The sequence below is a fragment of the Urocampus carinirostris genome, chromosome 6 (assembly GCF_059441175.1).
Source record: "Urocampus carinirostris isolate Australia breed hairy pipefish chromosome 6, RoL_Ucar_1.0, whole genome shotgun sequence".
NCBI lineage: Eukaryota > Metazoa > Chordata > Actinopteri > Syngnathiformes > Syngnathidae > Urocampus > Urocampus carinirostris.
Genome location: NC_142354.1, coordinates 29706860 through 29732318, shown reverse-complemented (window position 1 = coordinate 29732318; position 25459 = coordinate 29706860). Strand labels below are relative to the sequence as shown.

Genomic DNA, 25459 nt, shown 5'->3' with positions numbered 1-25459 from the left:
AAAGTATAAAAGGAGAAAATGAAAAAAGACAGGTTTGTGGTTATTCCATTATATTACCAACAATAATTTAAGGCAGAAAATGAATTAATAATTTGAATGAGAAAATGTATTATTCTACTTGATTATATTGGCATGTATGTTTTCCTTCTACAGTGAACATCCAAGCTAATTTTTGAACTTTTTTTTATAATAAACCTCATTCATGTCAAGCAACTCAGTATCTGACAACAAAATGTTAATTAACAATATATATGATATAACGAAACACATGTACAATATAACATTGTTAAACTACATCAATAAACACGTTTGAAAAAATAATATGATGTAAGATTATTTTGTATTTTGTTAGGGAAAATACGACAGTTTGTAAGGGCATGGAGCCGTGGGGGTTGACAGCTATGCATTTAGAGCAATTTGGTTTCTTGGTTTCATGTTAACTTTTCTTTAAAAAGTGAAGCGATAATTGAATGCACATGTTAAACATGCGGCCCGTGGGCCAGATCAGCCCTGCGGGAGACAACACACAGGAAAAAACACGAGAAAAATCAGTTTGGTATTGACAAAGACGAGCACCACTCACAAAGCATTTGGAGTCATAGTATGTTTTCTCTCTTTATTTTGTTCTCTCTTTTCAATGTTTTTTTTTCCTCTATCTTCCTCTATCCCTCTTTTTTGTCTCCCTCTCTCTGACTATTTTTCTCTCTTTATTCCCCCATCCTCCCTCTCACTCTCACTCTCTCTTACCTCTATGTTTTTCTCACTCTTTGTTACCTTTTCACTCTCTCTCTCTCTCTCATTCTGTCTCTCCTCCCCTACCTTTCTCCTTTTTTATTTCATTATCTCTTTTTACTATCTTTCTCTTTTTTTGTATTTTTCTCTCCCATTTTATCTTTTTCAACTCTCTCTTTCTTTATTTATTCCTCTGTCTTTCTATCTGGTTACCCTCTTTCTTTCTCTATCCATCTCCTCTCACTTTATCTGTTATCTCTCTTTCGGTCACTTTCTCTTGTTCTCTCTTTTTTCTGTCTGACTTTCTGGTTTTCCTCCAAATTCTCTTTATATAGAGATCTCTCTCTCTCTCTTTTTTCTGTCTATATATATATATATATATATATATATATATATATATATATATATATATATATATATATATATATATATATATAGAGAGAGAGAGAGAGAGAGAGAGAGAGAGAGAGAGAGAGAGAGAGAGAGAGAGAGAGAGAGAGAGAGAGAGAGAGAGAGAGAGAAAGAGAGAGAGTTTTCTTTCTTTCTTTAATCCACTAGTGGTACCCCTACCCTAGTGTGCAATATTTGAACACTAGATGGCACTGTTGTGTAATTGCACTAGGCGCATGCTCGGTATGGACTCCTCTACGGTAGGTTTTTCGACCTACGATTTTTTTTAAATAACATTGGTATAATAATTCATGTATTTTTTTCCTAGTATTCACATCAATATTTTTTTACCGAATGAAAGTTTTTTGCACCATTAGGATGTACTAAATATTACACACTGTCCCTTTAATTGGCATTGTCCCGCGACCCTACTAAGGATAAGCGGTCTAGAAAATGGATGGAGAGATAGGTGGCTCGAGTAGCCAGAAATCTTACTATTGTAAATGCACTGTTACTTCAGAATCATATGGCTCAAGTAGAAGTAAAAAGTAGTCATCCAAATAATTACTTGAGTAGAAGTAAAATAGTTCTTGGTGGAAAAACTACTCAAGTTATGAGTAACTGTAGCAACGTCTTATTTATTAAGGTTTTTTTTTAAACAACCATTCGATCAAATCATCAAATCATCAAAGTCCACCCAATCATCAATAAATTATAAGTCTGTGTACCCAGTCTGTTTGTTTACACACACACACACACACACACACACACATATATATATACACACACACACACACACACACATATGAAAAAAAATAATACTTTTAATAATCCTTGTGTTAATTTGTTTTCTTATTTTACTTGAAAATTAAAATCATGACATGAAACACAAGCTGTAAGGTTAACAACACGAATTTTTTTTGAATGATTTATAATGTATTGATAAATTATGTCTAAAATAACAATAATAAAATGAATAATACTTTTAATAATCTTCATATGAATTTTATTGTATTTAATTTTCTTTCTTTATATTTTTGTTGGTTTTTCTAGGATATTAAGAAAGTTAATACTTTAAACAAACACATTATTTAATGAGGGATATTGAAGATAGTGTTGCTGGTCTTATGTACATTTTTCTATTAAGAAAGAAATTTTAAAATAAAATTGTAAAAAGAGGAAATAATAACAATAATAATAATAACGATAATAATAACAATAATAATACAAATAATACTACTAATAATAATATAAACATTTTTTAATCACAAAGTAATAAGTAAAAGGAGCAAAATTATAAAACCTTGGATCAAAAAACGTTTTTTTTAAAGGACAGTTTTTTTCTTACTGCATTTTACTCTTCATTTTTAATAGGGCAGTTTTATTGGAAACATCTTGAATAAATAGGAAATAAATAAGTAAATTATTAATGAATTATATATATAATTATTCAGTAATATAAATACATAATAATATATAATATAATAATATTAGTTGCAATATTGTAAATTAATTATGTGATGAAAAATAAGAATAAAAATTAGCACAATTATATAGCATTGGAACAAGACGAATGTATTTGAAAACAACTATTTTACATACCTTTCAAAATTCACCTCGCCATTTTTAGATAAGGGAGATGTTCATAATTTTGCTCCTTTTATGTATTATTTTTCTAAAAGAAATATATGTAATATAAAGGACGATGTCAGAACCAGAACAGGGACAGGACCCAATCGCGTGTCGTTCTCACACAAGCCTTTTATTTTATGGGAAATGGGGAGTCGTGCACGTTAGGAAGCCGGTCTGGCGGGGAGGGACCGAAAGCCAGAGACCGACAAGACTGACTCCAATTGCTCGAGTTGATATCGGACAGATAAAGTTGATACTGGACAGGAAGGGACAGACAGGGTTGAGTGGCACGCAAGCGCGCGAAAAACAAATCAAGATATTGATACCTAACAGGAGAAACTAGCCAGGAACGAAAACTGGAGAAAATAACAAACAGGACAAAAACAAAACTGGAACACGAAATTAAACAGTACAAAAATAAACGGGAACAATACAGGACTGGAGATATCACAGGAAAACAGGACCGAGACAGAACCCATTCTTGTGGGGCAGAAGTTCGTTTGACGGGCTGGCACTGAAGCAAGAGAGCGCTGAGCTTTATATTAACAGAAAGTCAATCTCTCAACGAGCTGCAGCTGACACCTCACACGCGGGGCCAATTGGGCACCATGGCAACCGTGACACACACGGGCAGGGCCAACAGGGCACCACGGCAACCGTGACACACACGGGCGCGGCCAATTGGGCGCTATGTCAACCATGACAGACTAATTATTAAGACATTGTACATATACAGTATAATATTAAATACAATAACATTTTTATCAATCAAATAATACAAAAATAATACTTAAAATAAGCACAATTATTTACCAGTGGACTAATACATTTGTATTTGGAAAAATAATTATTTAACTTCCCCCAGACAATTATTTTGCAGTGTAATCTTACCTTTTGTATCCCTTTGCCTTTTTCTAACATTATAACATCGTTTATCTTAGGAAGCAGATTAGATAAAAGGCATCTGTGATGGGGAAAACAGTGCAAAATCTAAAATGAAGATGAAATCACTGGTGTAACCATGCACCGGGGAATTGAACCTTTCGGTCCGCGTTATTTACAAGTCCGGGTTGGCGTCCATCAAATCATCTGAACCACTACTCTACTCCAATCGGGGTCTCGAGCTCCATGAAACGTCGTAACGGTCTTTTTTTGTTTCACATAACAGTGATAGCATGCTTACAGCAGTTCAAGCATCACTGTCCCTTTATATTTGTTCATATTGTCCGAGGGGCGATCTGTATTCAGTGACAGCCGCAAGCTCTGACCACCATGTTACGGTACTTTTTGAGAATAACATTGGAGCTGTCATCAAAGTACAGCACAGAGATGCCGTGAAGCTGCGTTGGAGCGCAGCAGGGCTTCGGCACCGTCCCCGGGTTGATGAAGTGCACCTGAAATAGAGAATAAACACGGTTGAACCACAGGTCTCACATTTGGGGCTTGGGGCCCCATTGCAGCCTGCGGAATGACAGTTTGAGGCCCCTGCCTTAACATGAAAGTGTTAAGGGACAGTGTATATTACTAGGCGACTCCTAGAAGTACAAATAAATTAGTCATTAAAAAGATACATTGATTTAAAAAAAACAAAAAAAACAAAACATAATTTATCATGGAAACGTGTATTTTTTCAAACTGGTAGTGAGAAATATGCATTTATTTGATGAGTTGCACTGACTCTTTGTCCATTTAAAATGGGACTCTAAGGTTCTATTACTAACACACAACTGTTTGCATGGACTTTCCCCCTCATATCTTTCTTATTTAGTTGTGCCTTATGTTCATGCTCGGAGCCTCCGTTCAGAAAATGCTGGTCTAGTAGTGACTCCAAGAGCCAAGAAGAAATCCACAGGCTAAAGAGCATTCTACATTAGGGCCCCAATGCTGTGCTCTGCCCACTGAGATAAGATCTTCAACCTTAGTAGAAGGCTGGGCTGGTAGAAGGCTGGGCTGGTAGTGGTTTGTATTTTTTCGTGTTCAAATAATACACACTGCTCCTTCAATGTTAGTGCAGCCCATGCAAATTATGGATTCAGATAATACTGATTGATTTATTTTCAGGTTTATTCTTAATGGGTTTTGAAGAATGTATTTGTTGTACAAAATTTAATATATATTAAACATATACTCGATAACATTGAAATGTTGTCAGAGATTTTCTTGTGGACAACTCGATTTGGCTCAACCTCAACCAGACCCTAGCTCCAGCGGTGCCCATGTTAATTGAGTTTGAGACCCCTGATTTGCATGATAAAGGTCGGCTGTCATCGGGAAAGTCAATGATTTACCAAGGTTTGCACGATGGCGTGGTTTGTAGCGTTCATGTAGGAATTGAGTGGGAAGGCGCACTCGCCTTCACAGTAATAGGCCGCATAGCCCTCTGGTGCAATAATCCAGTCCTGAAAGGGAATCAAAATCACAAAACATGAGAAATTAAACGATAATTACATGAGCATTGGTGATTTCACGAGTAAAGCATGCAAGGAATCGGTGTGCACAGATACTAGATATTAATACTGATGCCGATACTGCACAAGCTTTATAATATGACGTTAGTCGTCGGAGCATTGCTCTCCAGTGGCAATGAACTAGAAATAAAAAATAATCTCATATTGTTGATATTCACAAAGACATACAACTAAAACAATTTGATGAATAATTCAAAAAATCGGAAAAAACATTTTAAAAATGAAAAAAATACTCAGTGGAACAATATAATTGTTATATTTTTGTCAAAGAACACAATGTACATTGAGATCTTTAGTAGGGTATGTGGAAATGGTGGAAATATAATTAATAAAGGTATCTGTATCTAATTTTGAAGTAATATATAACATACAACAATTTAAATATGCTTGAAAAATAAACACAAAAAGGCAATTTTCTATTTTTAAATTTCACTTTTATTGTTTCATTATAACATGGCCACAAGACGGCGCAGTCAAATGTCCCCATACTTAACTTAAATATTTAAAGCTGTTTTAACCAAAAAATAAAGCTTTAAGCTATAACATATGATGGCAACATACTGGGTTTTTTTTCTTACCTGCCATCCCAAATCTCTGAAACTGACATACAGCTCATGTTTCTTGCATCCCTCTTTGGATATTCCAAGTTCTGAAAACACAAAAATAAAAATAATTACACATTCATATTAACACATGCTTTTATAATATATATATGTTTTAGTTCTTCAATGTGAACATTTCATTTTAATCATCAGCTAATGTAATGTGCATGTGTCACGATTTGTCAATTGCCCTCACCTGCACTCACTCTTTCAGTCTCAGCTGCCACTCTTTCCCTAATTATCCCTCTCCCTATTCAAGCGCTTCCTTTTTGGTCACTCTTTGTCAGTCCGTCAGCAAACCTCAGCCCATACAAATCAAGCACTTTTGACTTTGGCTCCCATTTTTGATCCCGACCTGTTTCCTGTATTGATCCCCGATCCAAGCTCCATTCTCCTGTCCCGGCTTCCTGTATCCTGCCTGATTCTGTTTTCTGTATCGATGTCCGATCCAAGCTCCGTTTTTCTGTCCCGGCTTCCCGTATCCTGTCTGCCTTCCGTTTCCTTTACCGATCCCTGATCCAAGCTCCGTTCTCTAGTCCCGGCTACCCGTACCTTGCCTGTTTCTGTTTCCTGTATCGATCCCCGATCCCTGGCTTCCCGCTCGTTCTGGCTACCCGACTTGTTCCAATCTCCGACCCCGCTCCGTCTCCCGTCCCGGCTGCCTGACTTGCTTCTGATCTCCGACCACGCTCCGTTCTCCCGTCCCAGCTGCCTGACTTGTTCCGATCTCCGATCATGCTTAGTTCACGAGGGCTACCCGCTCCTCCTGCACAGCGAGCACCAGATCGCTGTCTTTTTCCTCTCACCCTGACTTCCCCGATCCCTTTGTAAAGTATTGTGTGAAAGGTTACGCATCTGGGTCCCCTGCTTGTACCGGTCGTGACAGCATGTTGCTTATTTGTAACTGTAACATTTCCGTCACTACACATTAGCATTGGGATTATTTTTATAAATCTGGTGCAAATATTTTTTCAATGTCACTGCGAATAATCGTTGAATATACCCCAAAAAAAGTCTTATGTTACTGTATTTAATGTATGTAATTTAATTTAGTCAAGTTATTTATTTATATAGCCCTTAATCACAAAATTTGTGAAAGGACTGTATAGGCCACCATGACACTGTCTCCTAAAAAATAAAGTAAAATAAAATGTAAAAATTTAAAGAATTAGAATATCGAATACACAAAATAAGGAAAGTAGTAACATTATGTTTTTTTTAATGAAAAAAATATTTCAGAAAATTGTGAAAACATTTATTGAAACAAGTAAAGTAATAAAGATTTCAGATATTTTTAAATACTGTTTGAATATTTCTTTTGCACATTTTGAGTAAGATTTTTCCTCATGTTTCTCTATCTTAAAGGTGGGGTGCGTGGTTTTAGGTGTCCTTAAAAAGTTTAAAATTAGATTAAATAGATTTGCTCTTATCTTACTTTTATCATTGGTGTTCCGGCCACAAAGCGCTGAAGGGAAGGAAGCGGGGGATTGAGTTGGGGACAGAGTGATATCAGGTGCGTGGTTGTGGTTTTCTTTATTTGTAGAATGAAAATGGTGAAAGTAGGAAAAGGAATGTTTCAAATATAGTCCAAATCCTAACCCAAGCCCCCCAAAGGATGAAAACGGAAGAGCTTATTTGAACACTTCTAAGAATTTCACACACTTGCACGAGCAACAAGAGTAACTGCAATTATGGTTTCAGCCAGGAGATGGCGTCAGTAGGTAGGATATTTCTTGAGGCACATGCACCACCTGTAACTATATTATTTGTAAATGCTTATTGTTTGGTAATGCAAAAATCAATTAAAAAAGTGATAAGGATTACATGAAAAAAAAGTTAAATAATAATGTTTTGAAGAATTTTTATTACTTTTTGCATTTTTTCATTAAATTCATTAAAATAAGAAAGATTAATAATGGTTAGAAATGTTTCTGATTATTGTTGGGTGATTTTTTTTATTATTTTTTTGCAAATTTAAGCATTATGTTTATCATGTTACTATATTTTTATTATACAGTTCCTTTTCCCAAATGCTTATGGTTGACACAAAAATACAATGCAAAAATGAAAAAAACATAAAATGAGTGAAATTACATTATTCTGTATTGTGCAGAGATTTTTTCTTATGTTACTATATTGTTTACCATCAAGTAAAGTTTATCATTTTTTACCAATGAATGCTGCCAAAAGTCCATTAAACAAGTGTGAAAACATAATCTCTAAATGAGACAAAAATACATTAAAAGATAAAACTAATACTTAAAATTCTCACTTTTTTAACAGAACAAAATTATTTATTCATTTTTGTGTGAAATCATGAAAAAAAATCTCACCTGCAGCGGCTTCGACCGCTTTGATCGCATCTTGGACCGTCTTCTGGGGTTTGCGATTTGAGTGGCGCCCCCTGTGGCCATGAGCGGAACGGACGTTGCGAAATCGAACCATGTTGGATTTAAAAAAGGCAACTAGGAAAGGTTGCTTTTCTTGTTCCCCTCTGCCTGTTAACAACCCGACCTGCCGAGGGCTCTTCCTATAACCTGGTGTGGCATAGAGGTGTTTTTGCTAAGTTGAACAGGACACAAATGGAATTACAATCATGTCACTTCACAATGTTGACTGACCACGGTTGTCCTCCAAAACCAGTTGCAGGCCCAGGTTATGCTCAGGGCTGGCCAGCCAAAAATTACTGGTAGCAGTCATGTCAAAGATGAGCCAGCCTTCTTCTGCAGCCCACACATCTCGCTGCTCTAATAGCAACAGCTCTGATTCACTGCAAAAAAAATGATCAAGCGTTAAATAGGCCATAGTAATCCTAGGTTCAGTCAAAATAATGAAACACGCATTCAACCATAAAATATTGAGATTCTTACTAGTCCCCCATAGGCGGATAACTAGAATATATGGGTCAGCTAATTTGTTTTCACTTCTAAAATGACTACACAACAAGTTAATTTCACTGAGTTCTAATTTCCCTGACAATAGCTTTGTTTACAGCCTGGAGCAGGTCGTCGCCTTGTTTCTTGTCGCCTGCCTGTCTGCGCTTGAAGTGTCTGCGAATGACAATGGTCTTCCCTCATGTCGTCAGCCATGTCGTCACCGATGGAGGGGGCCCACAACCTTTCCTCCTCCGAGACTCAGCTAGTATGTGCATAATGTTAGAATTAAAGGAGACTATTTTGGACGGACAGAAAAACAGATGGACAGAGGGACAAAAGACAAATGGCCAGATAAAAATAAAGAAGGAAAGAAAGAAAGAAAGAAAGAAAGAAAGAAAGAAAGAAAGAAAGAAAGAAAGAAAGAAAGAAAGAAAGAAAGAAAGAAAGAAAGAAAGAAAGAAAGAAAGGAAGGAAAGAAGGAAGGAAGGAAGGAAGGAAGGAAGGAAGGAAGGAAGGAAGGAAGGAAGGAAGGAAGGAAGGAAGGAAGGAAGGAAGGAAGGAAGGAAGGAAGGAAGGAAGGAAGGAAGAAATGAATAATGGATTACTAATGGATTTGTGAATAATGGTAAAAATTACAGATGTGCAAAAGAATGTATCGAAGGACAGATGGATGGATTATAAATGGATTGACGTGTCAAAGGATGGATGATGGATGGATAATGGATGAATGGGTAATGGATGATGGATAGATGGGCAGATCAATGGACTGACAGAAGGACGGATGAATAGATGAATAGAAGGATGGATTATAAATGGAGAGGCATATGCAACCATGGATAGATGGTTAATCGTGATAAATGATAGTTGGTTGGATGAAAAGAGAAACGCATCAAGGGACATAGGGATGGATTATGAATGGATTGACATCTGGAAGAACGATTGGATGAATTATGGATGGATGAACAATGAATGGATAAATGTACAGAAGGATGGATGGAAAGACTGAAAGATAGAAAGACTGATGAATAAATGGATGGAGGGAGGGATGGATTATCAATTAATGGATAAATGTAAATACCTGCCAGATGCTTTATGGTTTACGTTTCTATCAATAAGTATGATTTTTAAATTATATGCAAACCAAATGTTCCTTCCGTCTGCCAGAGGGCAGTAAATGTGTAATAGAGCTGACGTACAGCATGCGGATTAAACGAAATATAAGTTTGCGACGGTATGTAACCATTTAGAAATATGGTGCGGGATTTAACACTTGCCCTGCGCCAAAGGATGAAGGACGGTGTTGCGTACCCTGCAAATGGGTTTAGGTTGCGAGGGAAGCCAAGGTGCAACAAGGGGGCGGGGCCACGAACCATGGTTGTTATAGGGGTCTCTCTTACACTCCAAGCAATGGACGGTGCATAACAGATGGGAATATATGCTCAGCTTTAGTAAGCCTTGCCTAATAGTTTGATCTGATGTAGTCTTATCTTATTACCAATGCAGCGCTAAAACTTTCCTTTGTATTTCTTTTTATTTTATTTGGAACCAGTATGACAATCTGGACAAAAATTATATATAACTCATGTTCCCACTTCAGTTTGTATAGTGTGGGGAGTTGGCTCAGGTGTAAAGCTGCATTTACTCAACTGTTGAAATAAACCACACATTCAATGCCAAACATTATAATCATTCTCCCCCATTGTTTGTAGATATGTGTTATGCTTTGAAAAGAGTCTTTGTCAAACAGGATTATAATAAGAAGGGTAGGTTGCTAAAGTAGGATGAATTATAAAGCATAATACTAAGAAATTACGGTAGGCTACTTACTGTTTTGATCTGGCCTGAATGAGATCAGAAAGTCTGGATGTGGTCCCAGAGCCAAACTGAGTTTGACATCCCTGGTTTATGGATGGGATAAATGTTGGATGTACAGACATAAAAGTGTATTGAAGGATAAAGGGATGAAATTATGAACATGTCGACATATGGAAGGACAGGTGTATGGATGAACAGAAGCACATTTGGAGAGACGGATGATGAATGGATGAATATTGAATGGACAGATGGCAAGATAAATGGACCAACTGAGAAACTGAGGGATAGACTGTCGGAACGGTCCAACTATTTCTGTGATTTCCTGCACTGAACATGAAGGCTGCTGGTTACAATGATTTAATAAAATATTTCACAACCAACAAACAAGCTCTAACGTTTGCTCACCTGTCCACAGTCTCCTGCAGGATCTGGTATACGCCGACCCGGAAGGTCTCATTCTCATAGCGTTCCTGGATGATATCCTTAAAAATCCTTAACTCCGCCGCCGTGACAGCCTCTCCCTCCGGAATCCGGGAGAGATCGAATCGGAATTCCCGCTGGTGCTTCTGGTACAGAAGTTCTTGATCCTGAGCAACTGTTAGTAAAAGAAAAATAGACACGGGGAAACGCTTTATTGACATATTCACCTCTGGCTTCTGGTGCATGTTATAAATCAAGATTTGATTGAGGCTTTTCTGCACCATTTACAATCCACTCTGTTATAATAACACCGTGATTCACGGTTTATTATTCCAAACCAGCTGCGGCACACTAAACATTTGACGCTCAAAGGGAAAGTTTCTCCCTTATGAGGAAAACTCCAACCGCGGCGAGACGCCAAAGCAGACACGGACGTCAATTTCTGTCAAAACGTTCAAGCCTCTGATGTGTGTCGGTCTTTGCCGCATCTCGGAAACGCCGCGGCAGGAATAGCAAAACTCTGGCCTCAATTCGACCACGTGATTGATCCAAACAACACTTAAAGTCTGCAGTACAAGCCAATGCGAGGGATGAAAAAAAACACCCGCCACCCAATTTGGCCGCCACATGTGCTCGCCACAAGAAAAGGCCCATTAAGGCGCTGCCCGGAAAACCGCAAAACGCGTTTGGATGAAATAAGGACATCCGCAAAATTGAACTTGATGCCAGATCTCCTCCATGATCTTTTTCCCATGTATCGCAGTCCCCAATTGTTAAGCATGCCGTCGTTGTGGTTTTTCCGCCCCTGCCAGATGAAATTATGCTCAGACCTTCCATAAAAACAATCAGAAAAGACTCCTGAAATTTCCCTGTAAGTACTGGGTGATATGACAATGTTACAGCAAAGGACGTTAATTAACCTCTTTTCACTAATGTGGCTAGTGTCACCTTAGTGCTTAAGACTGCCGGCTCGAACGTTGACCACAGCCAGCATTCCTTTAGGAGCGGGCTATATGAGATTTTTAGAGCAAAAGACTTTACCCTGATTTCACTAATGTGGCTAGTATTACTTTAGAGCAGTGTTTCTGAACTTGTGGATGAAAACCAAAAAGTGGGGCACGCACTTGTATTCAATGGGTTGGAAGACCTTTGCCTTGGCAAAATCATTTTGAGAAGAAAAAACGCTGAATCAATTACGCTCCTCAACAGTAAATGGCTATAATGCCCTGCTCGATCTCTTCTACCTGTTCAGTCGGTGCGTTTGAGAGGGACTTCTCCTCATTTTATTGTCATTTTGTCGGTTTTATTTCCTTTTTCTGCCCATAATAATGAGTACCAAGAAAATGAGTAATAAGGGGTATAAAAGTATGTCACGATTGCTGATTCGGGGCCGCCGTGGCTCAAAAGGTAGAGCGCTCGTCTTGGGATCAAGAGATCGCAGTTCGAATCCCGGCTCCTCCGTGTTACATGTCGGAGTGTCCTTGGGTAAAACACTGAACCCCTAATACCCCCAATAAGCAGGTTAGCGCCTTACATGGCTGCACGGCCGCTATTGGGAAATGTGAAGCACACTGTAAAGCGCTTTGAGAAGTCTTGACTTGAAAAGCGCTATATAAATGCAGATCATTTCATTTAATTTCATTTCATTTCATTTCACCTGTGACAGCCCAATTGGCGCCAACAGCCCTGAGCGCTGATTGGTTCAGAGACTCTTTTGAAACCCCCGGCTTCCAGGACGAAGCCTTCAGACCGTTTGCGAACCTATGCTCCCAGCTAGACAAGCTCATACCTTCCGACATTTTCCTGCCCTGTTTTCTCCTGCCTGATACCTGTTGCCGACCCGTTTCTGGACCCGTTTCTGCCCTTGCTCTCCCGTCCCGGCTAGTGACCAGTATCCCTGCTGGCTACGATTATCCTCGCTCTCTCTTTATCAATAAAACTGAGTAAACGAACGCTACTGGGTCCTGTCTCCGTTTCTGGATGGCGGCGCGTCTACTAGACGCTGCGGCTCGGGCTCCAGTTCGTCTTTTGTTTTTCAGTGTCCCCTGATCCCTCTTATTTTCCCTTCGACTCCCTTCGCACTTACAATAATATTCACTACATCCCGAGGGATATACAGAGACCACCGGATCTCCCTGGAAGATTTGCCGCCTGCCGACAATGACAACGACGGAGAAAAGGCTGAGCTAAGCTAAGAAGGCGACCACACAGACCAGCGCTCCCAAGCATGTTCAACCAACGCCAGATCCATCCGTCCACAATGAGTGAATTGAGCTGCGGATCGCCACCAACAACGTCCGGAATTGGAGGACTTTTTTTTGCCATCACGGAGTCTTGGCTTTCCCGACGCCGCATTACATCACTGGCTCGAACGAGACGAAGACTCCGGTAAAAACAGGGGTTGGAGACTACGCGCTACAATAGTAGCGGAACCATTGATACACAATGCTCACTCGATATGGAGTTTCTAGCTATGTACCGGGAGAGTTAACTGTGGTCTTTGTGTTTGCTGTATGCTTTCCACCGCTAACAGTTTCGCCAGGTGCTAACGTTAGCATAGCGCTATATCTCCTGCCCGCTGCTGAACGTCAGCTTTCACTGCCCCAACGGAGCTTTATCGTCGACGGCGACTTTAATCGGGCATGTTTATTGACTGTACTCCCAAATCCCTTCAATTGTGGACTCCCAAATCTACTAATTGTGGACTGAGCGATTCGGAGGAACGCTGGACTGTGTAATGTAATGTAAGATCAAACATTCGGGAACTCTGTTTGACCCTCACAACAAGGACCTTAGCCTGTGCAGTCTGCTATGGGGCGTATGATTTAGAGAAATTACATTGAAGTCAATGGGCTCCCGTAAGTGGGATGTCTTAACAATTTTAATGTAAAAAAAACAAAAGTGAAACCGTTACCACTCATTTGGAATTACATGTGCCTCAAGATTTTTTTTAAATGAAAAAAAGTTTTCCCTCACTCAAAAAAGGGACAGAAAAACAGGTCCGGACTCACTGATAGAATTGAGATTTTTTTTTTTGCTATTCAGTGCTGCTCATAGTTTCAACTAACCTAAGCCAGTTATGACTTTGTGATAGTACACATTAAGTAACATTGTTGGCCACGTAGTAGTTTGCTGGAATATAAGTTGTCTTCAAAAATAATTTGTTTTAGATACGTCTATCCTGGAAGGGGGATTGCCTAATGTGCGGTACCTTCTCAAGGTTAATTCTTTTTCCTCATGTTGAGTTTTTTTGAGTTTTCCTTGCCCTCCTGTATGTTTTAGATCAGGGGATGATGTAAGAATAGTCTGCATTTCGCAATAATCTATGGGATGTGCAGCCCTTTGAGACTCCTTGTGATAAAGGGCTATACAAATAAACATGATTTGACTTGACTAGCCTGTTTTTGCCAATGCTACTATTGACAAATCATGGATTAATCTTGACCACACGGATGCTATTCACAGTCAATTCAGTTGAGTGAAGGACTTTTGACTTTGTTGCTAATGTGGCTAGCATAACTTTAGACACTAGCGTTGCCAACTCAAAGCCTAACCGACAACGTGGCTTCATTGGAGCGTAAGTATCTGTAAATGTTTTAGTTTAGACACAATTTACTTTTAAGAACATTCATAATTGTGTACCCTTATTTCAATATATGTTTCCACAAATACGTTTACTTGAGTCATTTTGTTTTATCTTAGCTAACAAAAGGTCCATACTTCAACCGATACTGCTCATCACATTAGTGACTAGCTAATGCTACCAGAAGCATCGACAGCTTGAGTACGGTACTCAATCCAGCATTACTAGCCACATCAAGTTATACACACCAGAACTGTAGATTATAGAATGACTTTTTTTAAATGAATGAATAAAACTTTGAAAACGAGCAAACAAAAATAAAACAAAATAATTGTTAGTTTCACCCATGTATTAAATCTATATGTGTGTGATGTCACCATGGCTGTTAAATGTGTACATGGATGGTGTGGTGAGAGAGGTGAATGCAAGAGTATTTGGCAGAGGTGTGGACATGATGGACAACAGTGGAACAGTGTGGCAGGTAAGTCATTTGTTGTTTGCAGATGACACAGCGCTTGTGGCTGATTCTAAGGAAACATTGAGAAGGTTGGTAACGGAGTTTGGAAGAGTATGTGATAGGCTAAAGTTATGTGTCAATGTCGGGAAGAGTACGGTGATGAAGTGTTCACGTGATTGAGTGGGCATGACGTTAGAAATCAGGTTGCATGGACAGGTGCTGGAAGAAGTTGAAAGCTTTAGGTACTTGGGTTGTGATGTGGCTGCAGTTGGTGGAATGGAGTGTGAGGTATTGCACAGAGTGAATCAAGGAAGCAAGGTTTTGGGTGCTCTGAGGAGAGTGATGAACAACAAGAGTATGAGTATGGATGTTAAGAGGGGACTCTATGAGAGTGAGATTGTGCCGACTGTGTTGTATGGTACAGAGACTTGGAGCCTGAACGCAGATTTAAGAAGAAAAATGAATGTTTTTGAGAAGAAGTGTTTGAGGACTATGTTAGGAGTGACAAGATTGGATAGACTGAGAAATGAAATTGTGAGAGACAGAACTGGAGTAGTCGTGGAACTGAGCAAGCGTGTGGATAAGAGAGTACTCAGTTGGTTTGGACACATTGAGAGAATGGATGAGGAGCGAGGATCTACGGAGCAGAAGTCAATAGAAGGAGACCAAGAGGAAGGCCGCGATTGACGTGGATGGGTGGTGTTATGAGTGCACTGCAGGAAAGAGGTCTAAATATAATGGAAGCTAGAGCTCTTGTTGGTGATAGAAAGGAGTGGAGAGGTGTTAAAGGATAGTGGGATTGTGGACGCGTTCTTAAGGGATGGGCTGGGCACCCGTATGATGCGGCAGGGGTAAACCAGTGAAAGCTGTCGGGCCCTGCTGTTGAACAAAAGAGTGTGTCATGTCACCCTGACCCGAGTGACATGGCCGCTTTCTGGTGTCCCATTTCATCTGGAGGGACGAAAGCATGACCAACTTGGGTGCCGAGGTGCCTAACTTGTTTGGGTGTTTGGGCAATTGGGTTGGCCATGGTCCAAACATTTTTGTGTGTTTTTTTTGCTATTTATTTCCCTTTTATTTTCTTTGTCATTGTATGTGAGTGTCTTGCTGTCGGTCACCCCTCTTGAGGGATATGACCAAGGTAGATAGATAGATAGATATTATGATTAAAAACTTCAAGATGTTTTTTCTTGTATCCCCCAAAAAAGACTTGTTGTTTTGGCAGCTTTACACAACCCATTTTGTCCTTTCAGTCATTTAAAAGGCCCTGCTGACGTCATTCTAACATCACAACACAAAACGTAAATTTCACAACGAGAAAGATCTCACACGCATTGACAGTCTTTTCAAAAGACTTTTAAGACAAACGCACACCCACTCGCTGCATACTGAAGCCGGCTAGTCATTTTGTGTGACCGCAATTAAATGCTGAAAGGGAGCAGGGGGTATTTTTATGAAAGCAATAATTGCTTGTAAGGACTCGGCGTGTTTACGTTAGGGACCATTAGCTTCAAAGATCAGACCTCAGATATGCAAACTTCCCTCTGGGAGGGATTTTCAACACTTCACTTTGCCCCTGACACTGCGGGGCCCACACAGGCATCTGTGATTTCCAGAGACATTTTTTTTGCAGGGGGGGAACTGCATGGGTGGTTTTTGGACTTATCACAGGAATATTTAAGTAAAGATGACATGGGACTCGATTTTCAAATATTAGATGTAATAGCCTTTTAATGCATTGAAAAAACCTGGGTCCAAAAATTGGTGCTTTGTAAGAAACACGATAATTTTGAATTTATAATCGAGAACAAATTCGTTTTTAGAATGTCCCAAACAAAACAAAATAAAAAACTGATGAGTGAAGGGTTGTTTTGAATGGGTAAAAAGATGGACTTTTAACAGAACAGTGTAATTTTTCAGTTATATTTGTACATTATTAGTTTATTTTTTATTTTTTTAATGGTAATTTTTATCAAAAATGACCCAAATTTGTAAACAAAGTTACTATTAAACAAATCGACAATTTTAGAAATCAAATGAACAAAAACATCCCCAATGTATGTATGTATTTATGTATGTATGTATTTATTTATTTATTTGTTTGTTTGTTTCTTTGTTTCAAATCAGCCCATTTTACATATAGTGTCCATATTTGTAGGGTTGTTTTACAAGAAACGACTCTTTTTGTCTTTTAAAAGGTGGAAGAGGGAGCTAATTATTGCAATTTTTTTCAATTCACCCATTTTGTATGGGAGCAAGGTGGGTTGTTCTATGAAAAAAATGTTTTATCTTTTGGGTTGTCCCCCCAGAAAATATTGCCTAACATTTGTGGGATGGTTTTGCACAAACCTGTATTTTGTTGTCTTTTAAACACAACAACCATTTTTGTGGGGAGATGATTGATTTTTGGGGGGTTGTCTTCAACAAGTACAGTACAGTAGTACCTCTACTAATGTATGACTCTACATACGAAAGTTTCAGCTTACGAAGTGCTTCGGTGTAAAAAAATTCCTGGAGTTACACAAACGTTTCAGGATACGGAGTAAAAAATACAGTACAGTACGCACTGCTGTTAGCCGCGCCCAGTCTCCCGAACATAAACAAACTGGGTATCGCTGGCAACCCGATGCGCATGTGTGCTCCCAGCATGCTCTTCGTGTCACTGTAGCAATTCAGAGTTTCGAGATGAGGAAAAGGAAACTTCCGGCAGTATAGCGGTGAGGAAGATGCAGCCATAATTCAATCAACCCAAGTTAAAGACAATTTAGCAAAATTCCAAAAGTTTCAAAATTTGTGGAAAGGAATCACCCGGGAAGAGTGTTGACAAGTCTGGCTATTGCTACATCTGCCTCGCACATTTCCGAGGGAAATGCCGGCAAAAGCGTCGTTGGATCGATCTTTAAAAAATGCGATGCAAAAAGGAAAATTAATATTTTGATATCCTTAATTTTTTTTTTACATTATGTGCCTCTTGTTTTATGTTTATTGTGCGGTAATCTATTATCAACATGTATTTGTCTTATGTGCTGATGCTTTTTTATGATTTATCAAAAAAAAAATCATACTGTGCTTTTGCGGGACATGAAACGGATTAGCACATTTACATTGTAAATGCATCTCTACTTGCAAAATTTTCGGTTTATGAAGCTACTAACAGATCGAATGAAATTTGCAAGTAAGGGTACCACTGTCGGCGGCGCAGTGGTTAGCAGATGTGCGGCACAGTTCTGAGGTCATGAGATCGAACCTCCTGTGTGGAGTTTGCATGTTCTCCCCGTGCTTGCGTGGGTTTCCCCCGGGCACTCCGGTTTCCTCCGACATTCCAAAAATATGCATGTCAGGTGAATTGTCCAAATTTTCCCTAGGTGGGAATGACCAAGCAAATTGTCTGTCCCTGTGTGCCCTGCGACTGGCTGGCAACCAGTTTAGGGTGTCCCCTGCCCACTGCCCGAGGATGGCTGGGATGGGCTCCAGCACCCCTGCATCCCTACCGAGGATATGCGTCACACATAATGGATGGTTGGATGGGTTCCACTGTATAACCCAGTGCTTTTCGATTAGATTTTGTCACACACACAGACACTCCAACACACAAATAAATAACTGCATAAATTAATGTATACATTTCAAAAAGCATGGATTCTGCTATGAAATTATCATGGAATAGCTGAGCTCCTACAACAACAAAAAAGTAGTCAAATAAAATAAAGCCATGAGGTGGATGAGGTCCGTCTTGACCCTAATTGTGTTATTTTTCCCCGCAATCTTTCGACTGTGTGCTTGGAGACTCAGGAGACCCCCTCACACCGCTCCCGCTCTCACCATTTAAAACCTGCCTGTGTTGACAAGTTCGACAGCATTGCACAAACTCCAAACTGTTTTCTTACAGATTATCACAGTTAGCAAGGGGTCTTTGGCAAAACAACCCCAATCCCCTCCCACCCCCACCCCTTACCAATACATCTGGTTTAGAACGTGCCTGTTAGTTCGGGCTTTACGGGGATTCAGGAAGTTTGACAATCTGTGCTTTGGGAGTGTTGAATCTAGAAAAACTACTGAAACTGTAGAAAGCTGAAGCCTGGGTGTTTTTTTTTACACGGTGGTCAGAAACCTGAGGATCTAAAGCAGGGTTCTCTACCATAGTACAGCTGAGGTGCCCGCAGACCTGTTCAGAAAATACCTCACCTGTGCTAGGTCATTGTGATTTTCTAGTAAAATTATCTTTTTTACTGGTTGACTGATTCTATTAACTATCCTGGTAATAACTTAGTAACAACATGGCTGCCATTTTTTTTTAAATCGAATAATCTGACGATTATTCTTTAATCAAAGATTCGGATTAAAAAAAAACACATGATTGATTTTCTTTGCCTCATTCAAATATTGAAGTTTTGTGGACAAATAAAATCGTGCACAGTATTCTACAATATTAAACAATGAAAAAATGTCTATATTCGTCAAGCAAAATACATACACAATGTATGTTGTACACCTGCAAACATCTACTCTTTTTTTTAGTAAAGTGCAAATAAAAAGCACTTGTTGTTGAGCATTTGGAGCAAGAAATCATTGCAAATCTGAAAACCCAGTGACAAGTATCAACATTAACATTCCAAGTGTTTGTCAAATAAACAAAAATACATAAAAATCAATGGTATACACCTGCCAATGTAAAAGCTAGTCTTTTAAAAAGTGCAAAAAAAATTGTATTTTTGTTATTCAAAGGCACATGAGCATCTGGAACAAGAAATATATACGAATGTGACAACCCAGTAACATGATTTTCAACAATAACAAGCAAAAGGTAACCACTATCACCTTTGCTCACTCACTCACGCAATGCAAAAATGTGACCATGTGAATGAGGATCATGTTGAGGATGCTATCAGTGATGACAGCTGCTTGCTGTGGCGTGCATGATGTCGCTTTCTCATTATGAAGCTTGTCATGGTTCGCTGTTTTCTTTTGAGAAAACATCATATAGTATGTATATTATTATGGCACAATTTACAAGGACACAATAATCACTCAGACTTTGCCAGAACACTACAGCCTGATGATTAATCTTAAATTTATAAATACTACTTTGTGCAAGTTGTGTCACAATCACCCGGATCTGGAACACCTGTGCTCAGGATTTGGCGCCAACAGCCAGGACAGCTGATTGGCGCACCCTGTCCATTTAAATCCTCAACTTCCGGAAACAAGCTGTCTCATAGTACTATGCTACCTGTTGCCATCTGCTCAGAAAGCCCGTACCTCCGACTCTTTGCCTGCCTCCTGTTTTCTTCTGCTTGATCTCCGTTGCCGACCCGTTTCCGAATTTGCCTACGACCTGGCCTGCCCGTCTGACTCCTGATCACTCTTCCTTCTTCTCCAGCCCTGACCAACAACACGACGATTACGCCTGTCCTCGACCACTCCCGCCAAGCCTTCACCCGCCTGTCAAGCTTCATCAATCCGTCAAACAACGGATCGAAGAATCACGCCTTGTCATTCCTTCCTTCCAATAAAAACCAAGAAACGAGTGCCAGTGATCTCAGTTTTCCTTCCGTCCTGCCTGACAGGGTCATTTCTGACCCCTCTAATACACCCATGGATTAAAAACAACTATTTGGTTTGTGTAAGATAATAGTTGATTGGTCTAGCTTTGTCACCTCACATATTCAGGAAAGACTAGCAAGAAAACCATGATTTATTTTGAGTGAATGATTTTTATTCCTCAAAAACCAAAGGTTTTTAAGCAAGCCATTTCGTGTCAGCTCATGTCTTGATGCTAATGCAGCTAAAACTGGCCTATTCTCATCATCTTTCAGTTTTACAAAGTCCACAATGACAGATATTTTGTTTATGAGACAAAAATGGTAGTAGGCTCAGTACCTGGGCCATGTTTGTTTTTATTTTTTACATTGAATCCTTTTATACAGCACTTTTTGCCATTGATTTTCTGCGTGTGACCTGCCATAATTTCTGACAACTTCTTAGCAAACGTTTTTTTGCAATTTTCCTTGAAGTTTTTCTTCTGTTTGAAAAATACTCCATGAATGCATTCCTGTGGATCTAAAAGCACATATTCCATTGTATGAATGAATACTCCTTAACAATAACGACTACGTTCAACCCGCCCCCGCGAGTCCACCTGCAGGATATACCTTCATCTGCTGGAAGCTGTGATCTTTACAGGGGGAAATACCATAATCCATTTAAGTCTGGAAGCCGTGATCTGGGGACCACCATGCCGCCCTAACACAGTGGGGGGGCTAAGTTTTAAAAAAAGAAGAAGAAAATTAGAGTTTGTGTTTTTTTTTCAAAAAGCCTTAGCTTGTTGCATGCGTTCTTTAAATTGGTTCCTTATTTGTGTGTCCGATAAGTATAAACTAATGAAATGAAAGCAAATGGACGAGAATATAAACAGGTACTTATGGAGATAAACTTTACCTCCTTCCATTTTGACCTCTAACCTCTTGCCAGGCCCCGAGACAACAGAGCTGGCACCATGCTGTCTATAGCTGAGAAATGCTTTCGTTGGAGCTACACTAAGAGCTTGAAATAATAATTCGGAAACCGTTTTCAGTTGCAGAATTTGCACCAAACTCAGAAAAAAAGAAGCGAAACAATCATTGTCATGATAATTGAAGGGGAGCCCATTCAAAGTGTGTAGTTAGCATGTCAACTTCCCTGTCAAAGGTTCAGGGAATGAAATTCTACTTGTCTAAATTTTGTGTGTTCCCCAAGTGCACGGAGGGGATTTCTCCCACGGTTCTAAAAAAAAATAGGGGCCCCTGTGGCCCCATTAGGCAAAAACGGGGCACAGATCATTGACAGAAGACAGGCTAAGTGAAAATCATAGACATGACCCCGAATATAGCATAGGTCAAAGTATGTTTCATTTCTCAAACTGAAATTTTGAGAAGAGTCATTATCACGATAACCAAAACAACCAATACATCATTTTTTTTTTGAAAGGACACATTATTTTAGTTATAGACCGAAACTACCAAGGACAATGATTTACATCATTAATATTTTTCCAGAAAGAAAGGAAAATGTATGTACTAATGGTATTGAGTGATCCGTACAAATGTCTACTCAAGATTTTGGTATCAGTGTTGTTCTTAAACAAACAACATCCCTAATGAAATGTATACCTGCTGTCAGCCCGACACAATACTAGGTAGCACTTTAATATTGATACTTAAACATCTTTATTTTAATATATCAGTTATTGTTTGTAGAAATAATACAAGTTTAAATTTTATAGTTAGCTAATATAATTATGTTGCTGTTCATTGATACCACACCCTTTAGGGCAAAGTCTCGTCCCGTAACCTAGGAGATTTAATAAAAAGAAAAGACTCAGAGTTGGGTTTTAGAAAAGATTCGGAATTACGCATTATGAGGGTTTTTCCACAGTTCTCTGCTTTTCTCCTTGAAAGCTGAAAATTAATTGATGTCTTCGCTCCTTATTTTAAGTGTCTACGTATTAAACTTTAAACTCCTCAATGTGTTTATCTTGGAGAAACATGTCTAATCTTGTTGCATACAATGTTCACTGTGTTGTTATCAATGACAATAAAGACAATTCTAAAGGTATTGGCGCTCGGCAGTGAGTTCAGTAAATACACTGAAACGTTAATTAGTAAAAATATGTGCTAATGCAAAATTTCCACATGCCTCTGTGGGAATAGTCGGAGGACATCAGGTCTGCGGGACTCTTGATATATCTGGGAGGAGGCTCAAGATTCACCTTTTAATATGGCTTTTAATTGTTTTATTTAGTTTGATTTGTTTAACTTCCAACCTTTTACTTTAATATTATTACTCTTTATTTCACATCCTGGGTTCTTTTCTATTTTTGCTTATTTCTGTTTCCTCACGTGGTTCAATGGCCGAAAGTCCTTTCCTTGGGCCATCTGCTGCCATTCCTGTGAGTATGGATGATCCGCCCTCGGGTCGTTTTCCTCACATGGTTAATCTGTGCCTTGACATAATTATATTGTATTTCCATTATTATTTGTTTTTATTTTATTATATTTCAACTACAGGTGTTCCAGGTTGTTAGGTTATTGTACACTGAATGAGTCGTAATTCATTGACAGAAAAGTTCTTTACAAGACTAACCAGGGGAAATTATATTCGGATTAATGTGATTGAACCTACCGAGATTGACAAAACTCATGACCATATCAGCATCATCCAGGAAGCGACTGTCCTGCAGGGTCACCAAATTGGAAGCGAGATGCGGATTGTAGTCGGAATATCTTGCGCGCGGTGCGTCCGCCGAGGCACTATTGTACAAATCCAACATGAACAAGGGAGCGGCGTTTAGTCTGGACAACACATGAGACGGCCGGGGACGATGAGGAAGCCCCAGGATGGAGAGGATCTCCCGCTGCATGTCCCTGCGTTCCTGGCTCCTCAGTCGGCGCTGGATAAAACTAGAGCGCACCTCGTTCTCCACCGAGAAGTTAGAGAAGGGAACCACGCAACTCCAAGTCAGGGAGAGAACCAACAGCGCCAAGGCGCGCGTCACAGTCCGGGGCATCTTTTTACGCGCGTCCCGGAAGACTATTTGAATAAACGATCGGTTTAAACGGTAGAAAAAACATTCCTGGGATGAGACTCGAGCTCATGAATGTGATGGAACGCTTCTCTGGTGTGCATTCCCGGGGTGTCTCTCTATTCGTATGGCAATTTTGGAGAGCGTTGAGTTTAGAGACCCTAAGAGGAGGAGGGGCAGGGGAGTTTGGAGGGACGAGATGCTTATTTGGGTAGGTTACTGGTAAGCAGTGTTGGGCGTGTTACTAAAAACAATGACCGGTATCAGTTGCTAAGTCCTTCACTTTTAAAAGTACCAGAAATTCTGTTACCTCCAAAATACTGATCCCCAAAAGTAGCGCATTACTCTGAAAGTAACATTCTAGTTTCAAATTACTGTACATACTAGCATTGAAGCCGACCCTCTAAAACTGCTTTAAAATTGCCACTTAATCCAAGGAATTGAAGAAAATGTGTACTTTAGCACGTGGAGGCATTAAACCAATTATATTTACAGTGTATAGGCTTGTGCAATCTTGAGAGCTAGCAAACAAACACATAGCTGAGAGATTCCATATCCATTTTGTTTCTGCGCCTCAAACTCGAAGATTTTCTGTCTACATACTGCCAAAGAAGTTTTATTTTTTTCTCCAGGCATGGTGTACTGCAAAAATACTTTTACAAATAAGAAGATGAAAATCAAGCACGTTTTTATGTAAATTCTGGCCGTACGTTTTCCGCATTGATTTCATGCCGCCTCTACAAGTGCCGCCTACGATTCGCAACTGGTGACACGCAAGCAAATATGAGCATATAAATGTCAAGAACCAGAACAGGATCAGGACCCAAACGTGTGACATTCTCACACAAGCCTTTTATTTTAGGGCAAATGGGGAGTCATGCCGTTAGGCGGTCAGGCGTGGAAAGACAGGAAGCCAGAGACCAACGAGATCGATACCAATTGTCCAACCAGATATCGGACAGGTGGGGTTGATACCGGACAGAAGGGGACGGACAGGAATGAAATTGAAACAGGATATCGAAATTGAACAGGGCAAACTAGACTGGAACAAAAACTGGAGGGAATAATAAACAGGACGAAAATAGACTGGAACCAAACTGGAAACTGATATGAAACAGGACAAAATAAATGGGAACAATATCAGACATAAAATACAGGACTGAATCAGAACCCACGTCTTGCGGGGCAGAGGTTCGTTGACGGACTGACAAAGGAAAAAGGAGAGCACTGAGCTTTAAATAGAAGGAAAACCAATCTGTCAATGAAGGGAGCTGGCGAGACTAGGGCAGGGCCAATTGGGCGCCATGGCAACCGTGACAACAAACGGACCCCCTGATTTAGTTATTTTATTCTATAAATGTAAATATGGAGTATATATGGTAGGGAGAATATCTCCATCAATAGAATAAATTGATAATGAATCCATAATGTATGAAATTTTCTTTTTTTGCAGTACAGAAAATAAAAAACTTTATCACAATATTCTAATTTTTTGAGACAGTCCTGTGGAGTCCGAAACCCAGCCATGTTTTGAGGTACTTGCTATGGCTATCGGTACGAGACAAAAAAAAACGAAATTTAATTATTTGCCTCATCTGGATCCGATCATCTGGAATATCCTAAGGCAGGGGTCTCCAACGCGGTGCCCGGACAACCGCGGACTTGTCCTGAAAATAGCGAACAGGTTTCCTCAAGTCAAACAGAACAGAATAATGCAAAGTAATGCAATGAACCCGCAACGGGCAATCCCCAAAACCCGCCCTTAAGAAGCACACACGCAAGATAGAAAATCTGCTACAGCCGGTGCCAAGGGAGCGGGGCCAGCCGGTCGCCACGGCGACCATGCCGGACATGACAAGAAGTGGGTCTTCCACTGAGGCTCCAGAAGCAGAGCATTCCACAGCACCAGGGCCCGGATGGGGAA

The 25459-nt window shown here is 39.6% G+C and overlaps 1 protein-coding gene across 1 annotated transcript; it reads right to left on the bottom strand.

Moving 5' to 3' along the window:
- Positions 1 to 3371: 3371 nt before the first annotated feature.
- LOC148364538 (bone morphogenetic protein 7-like) lies at positions 3372 to 23638 on the bottom strand. The gene is made up of 7 exons (XM_088337219.1): positions 23136 to 23638; positions 10921 to 11110; positions 8446 to 8594; positions 8158 to 8361; positions 5801 to 5871; positions 5043 to 5153; positions 3372 to 4148 (listed from the first exon to the last, which is right to left on the bottom strand). The coding sequence occupies exons 1-7, from the start codon at positions 23518 to 23520 to the stop codon at positions 3999 to 4001; spliced, it is 1260 nt and encodes a 419-aa protein (XP_088193345.1). The 5' UTR covers positions 23521 to 23638; the 3' UTR covers positions 3372 to 3998.
- Between the last annotated feature and the right edge of the window lie 1821 nt (positions 23639 to 25459).

What these genes read in the sequence shown, in the direction of transcription:
- LOC148364538 (XM_088337219.1), bottom strand. Translation starts at nt 23,520, where the DNA reads ATGCCCCGGACTGTGACGCGCGCCTTGGCGCTGTTGGTTCTCTCCCTG. An exon ending in CTGCAGGAGACTGTGGACAG is followed by an intron (nt 8,595 to 10,920) that starts GTGAGCAAACGT and finishes TTTTTTTTGCAG; the next exon opens with TGAATCAGAGCTGTTGCTAT. An exon ending in TCAGAGATTTGGGATGGCAG is followed by an intron (nt 5,154 to 5,800) that starts GTAAGAAAAAAA and finishes ATTCCCTTTCAG; the next exon opens with GACTGGATTATTGCACCAGA.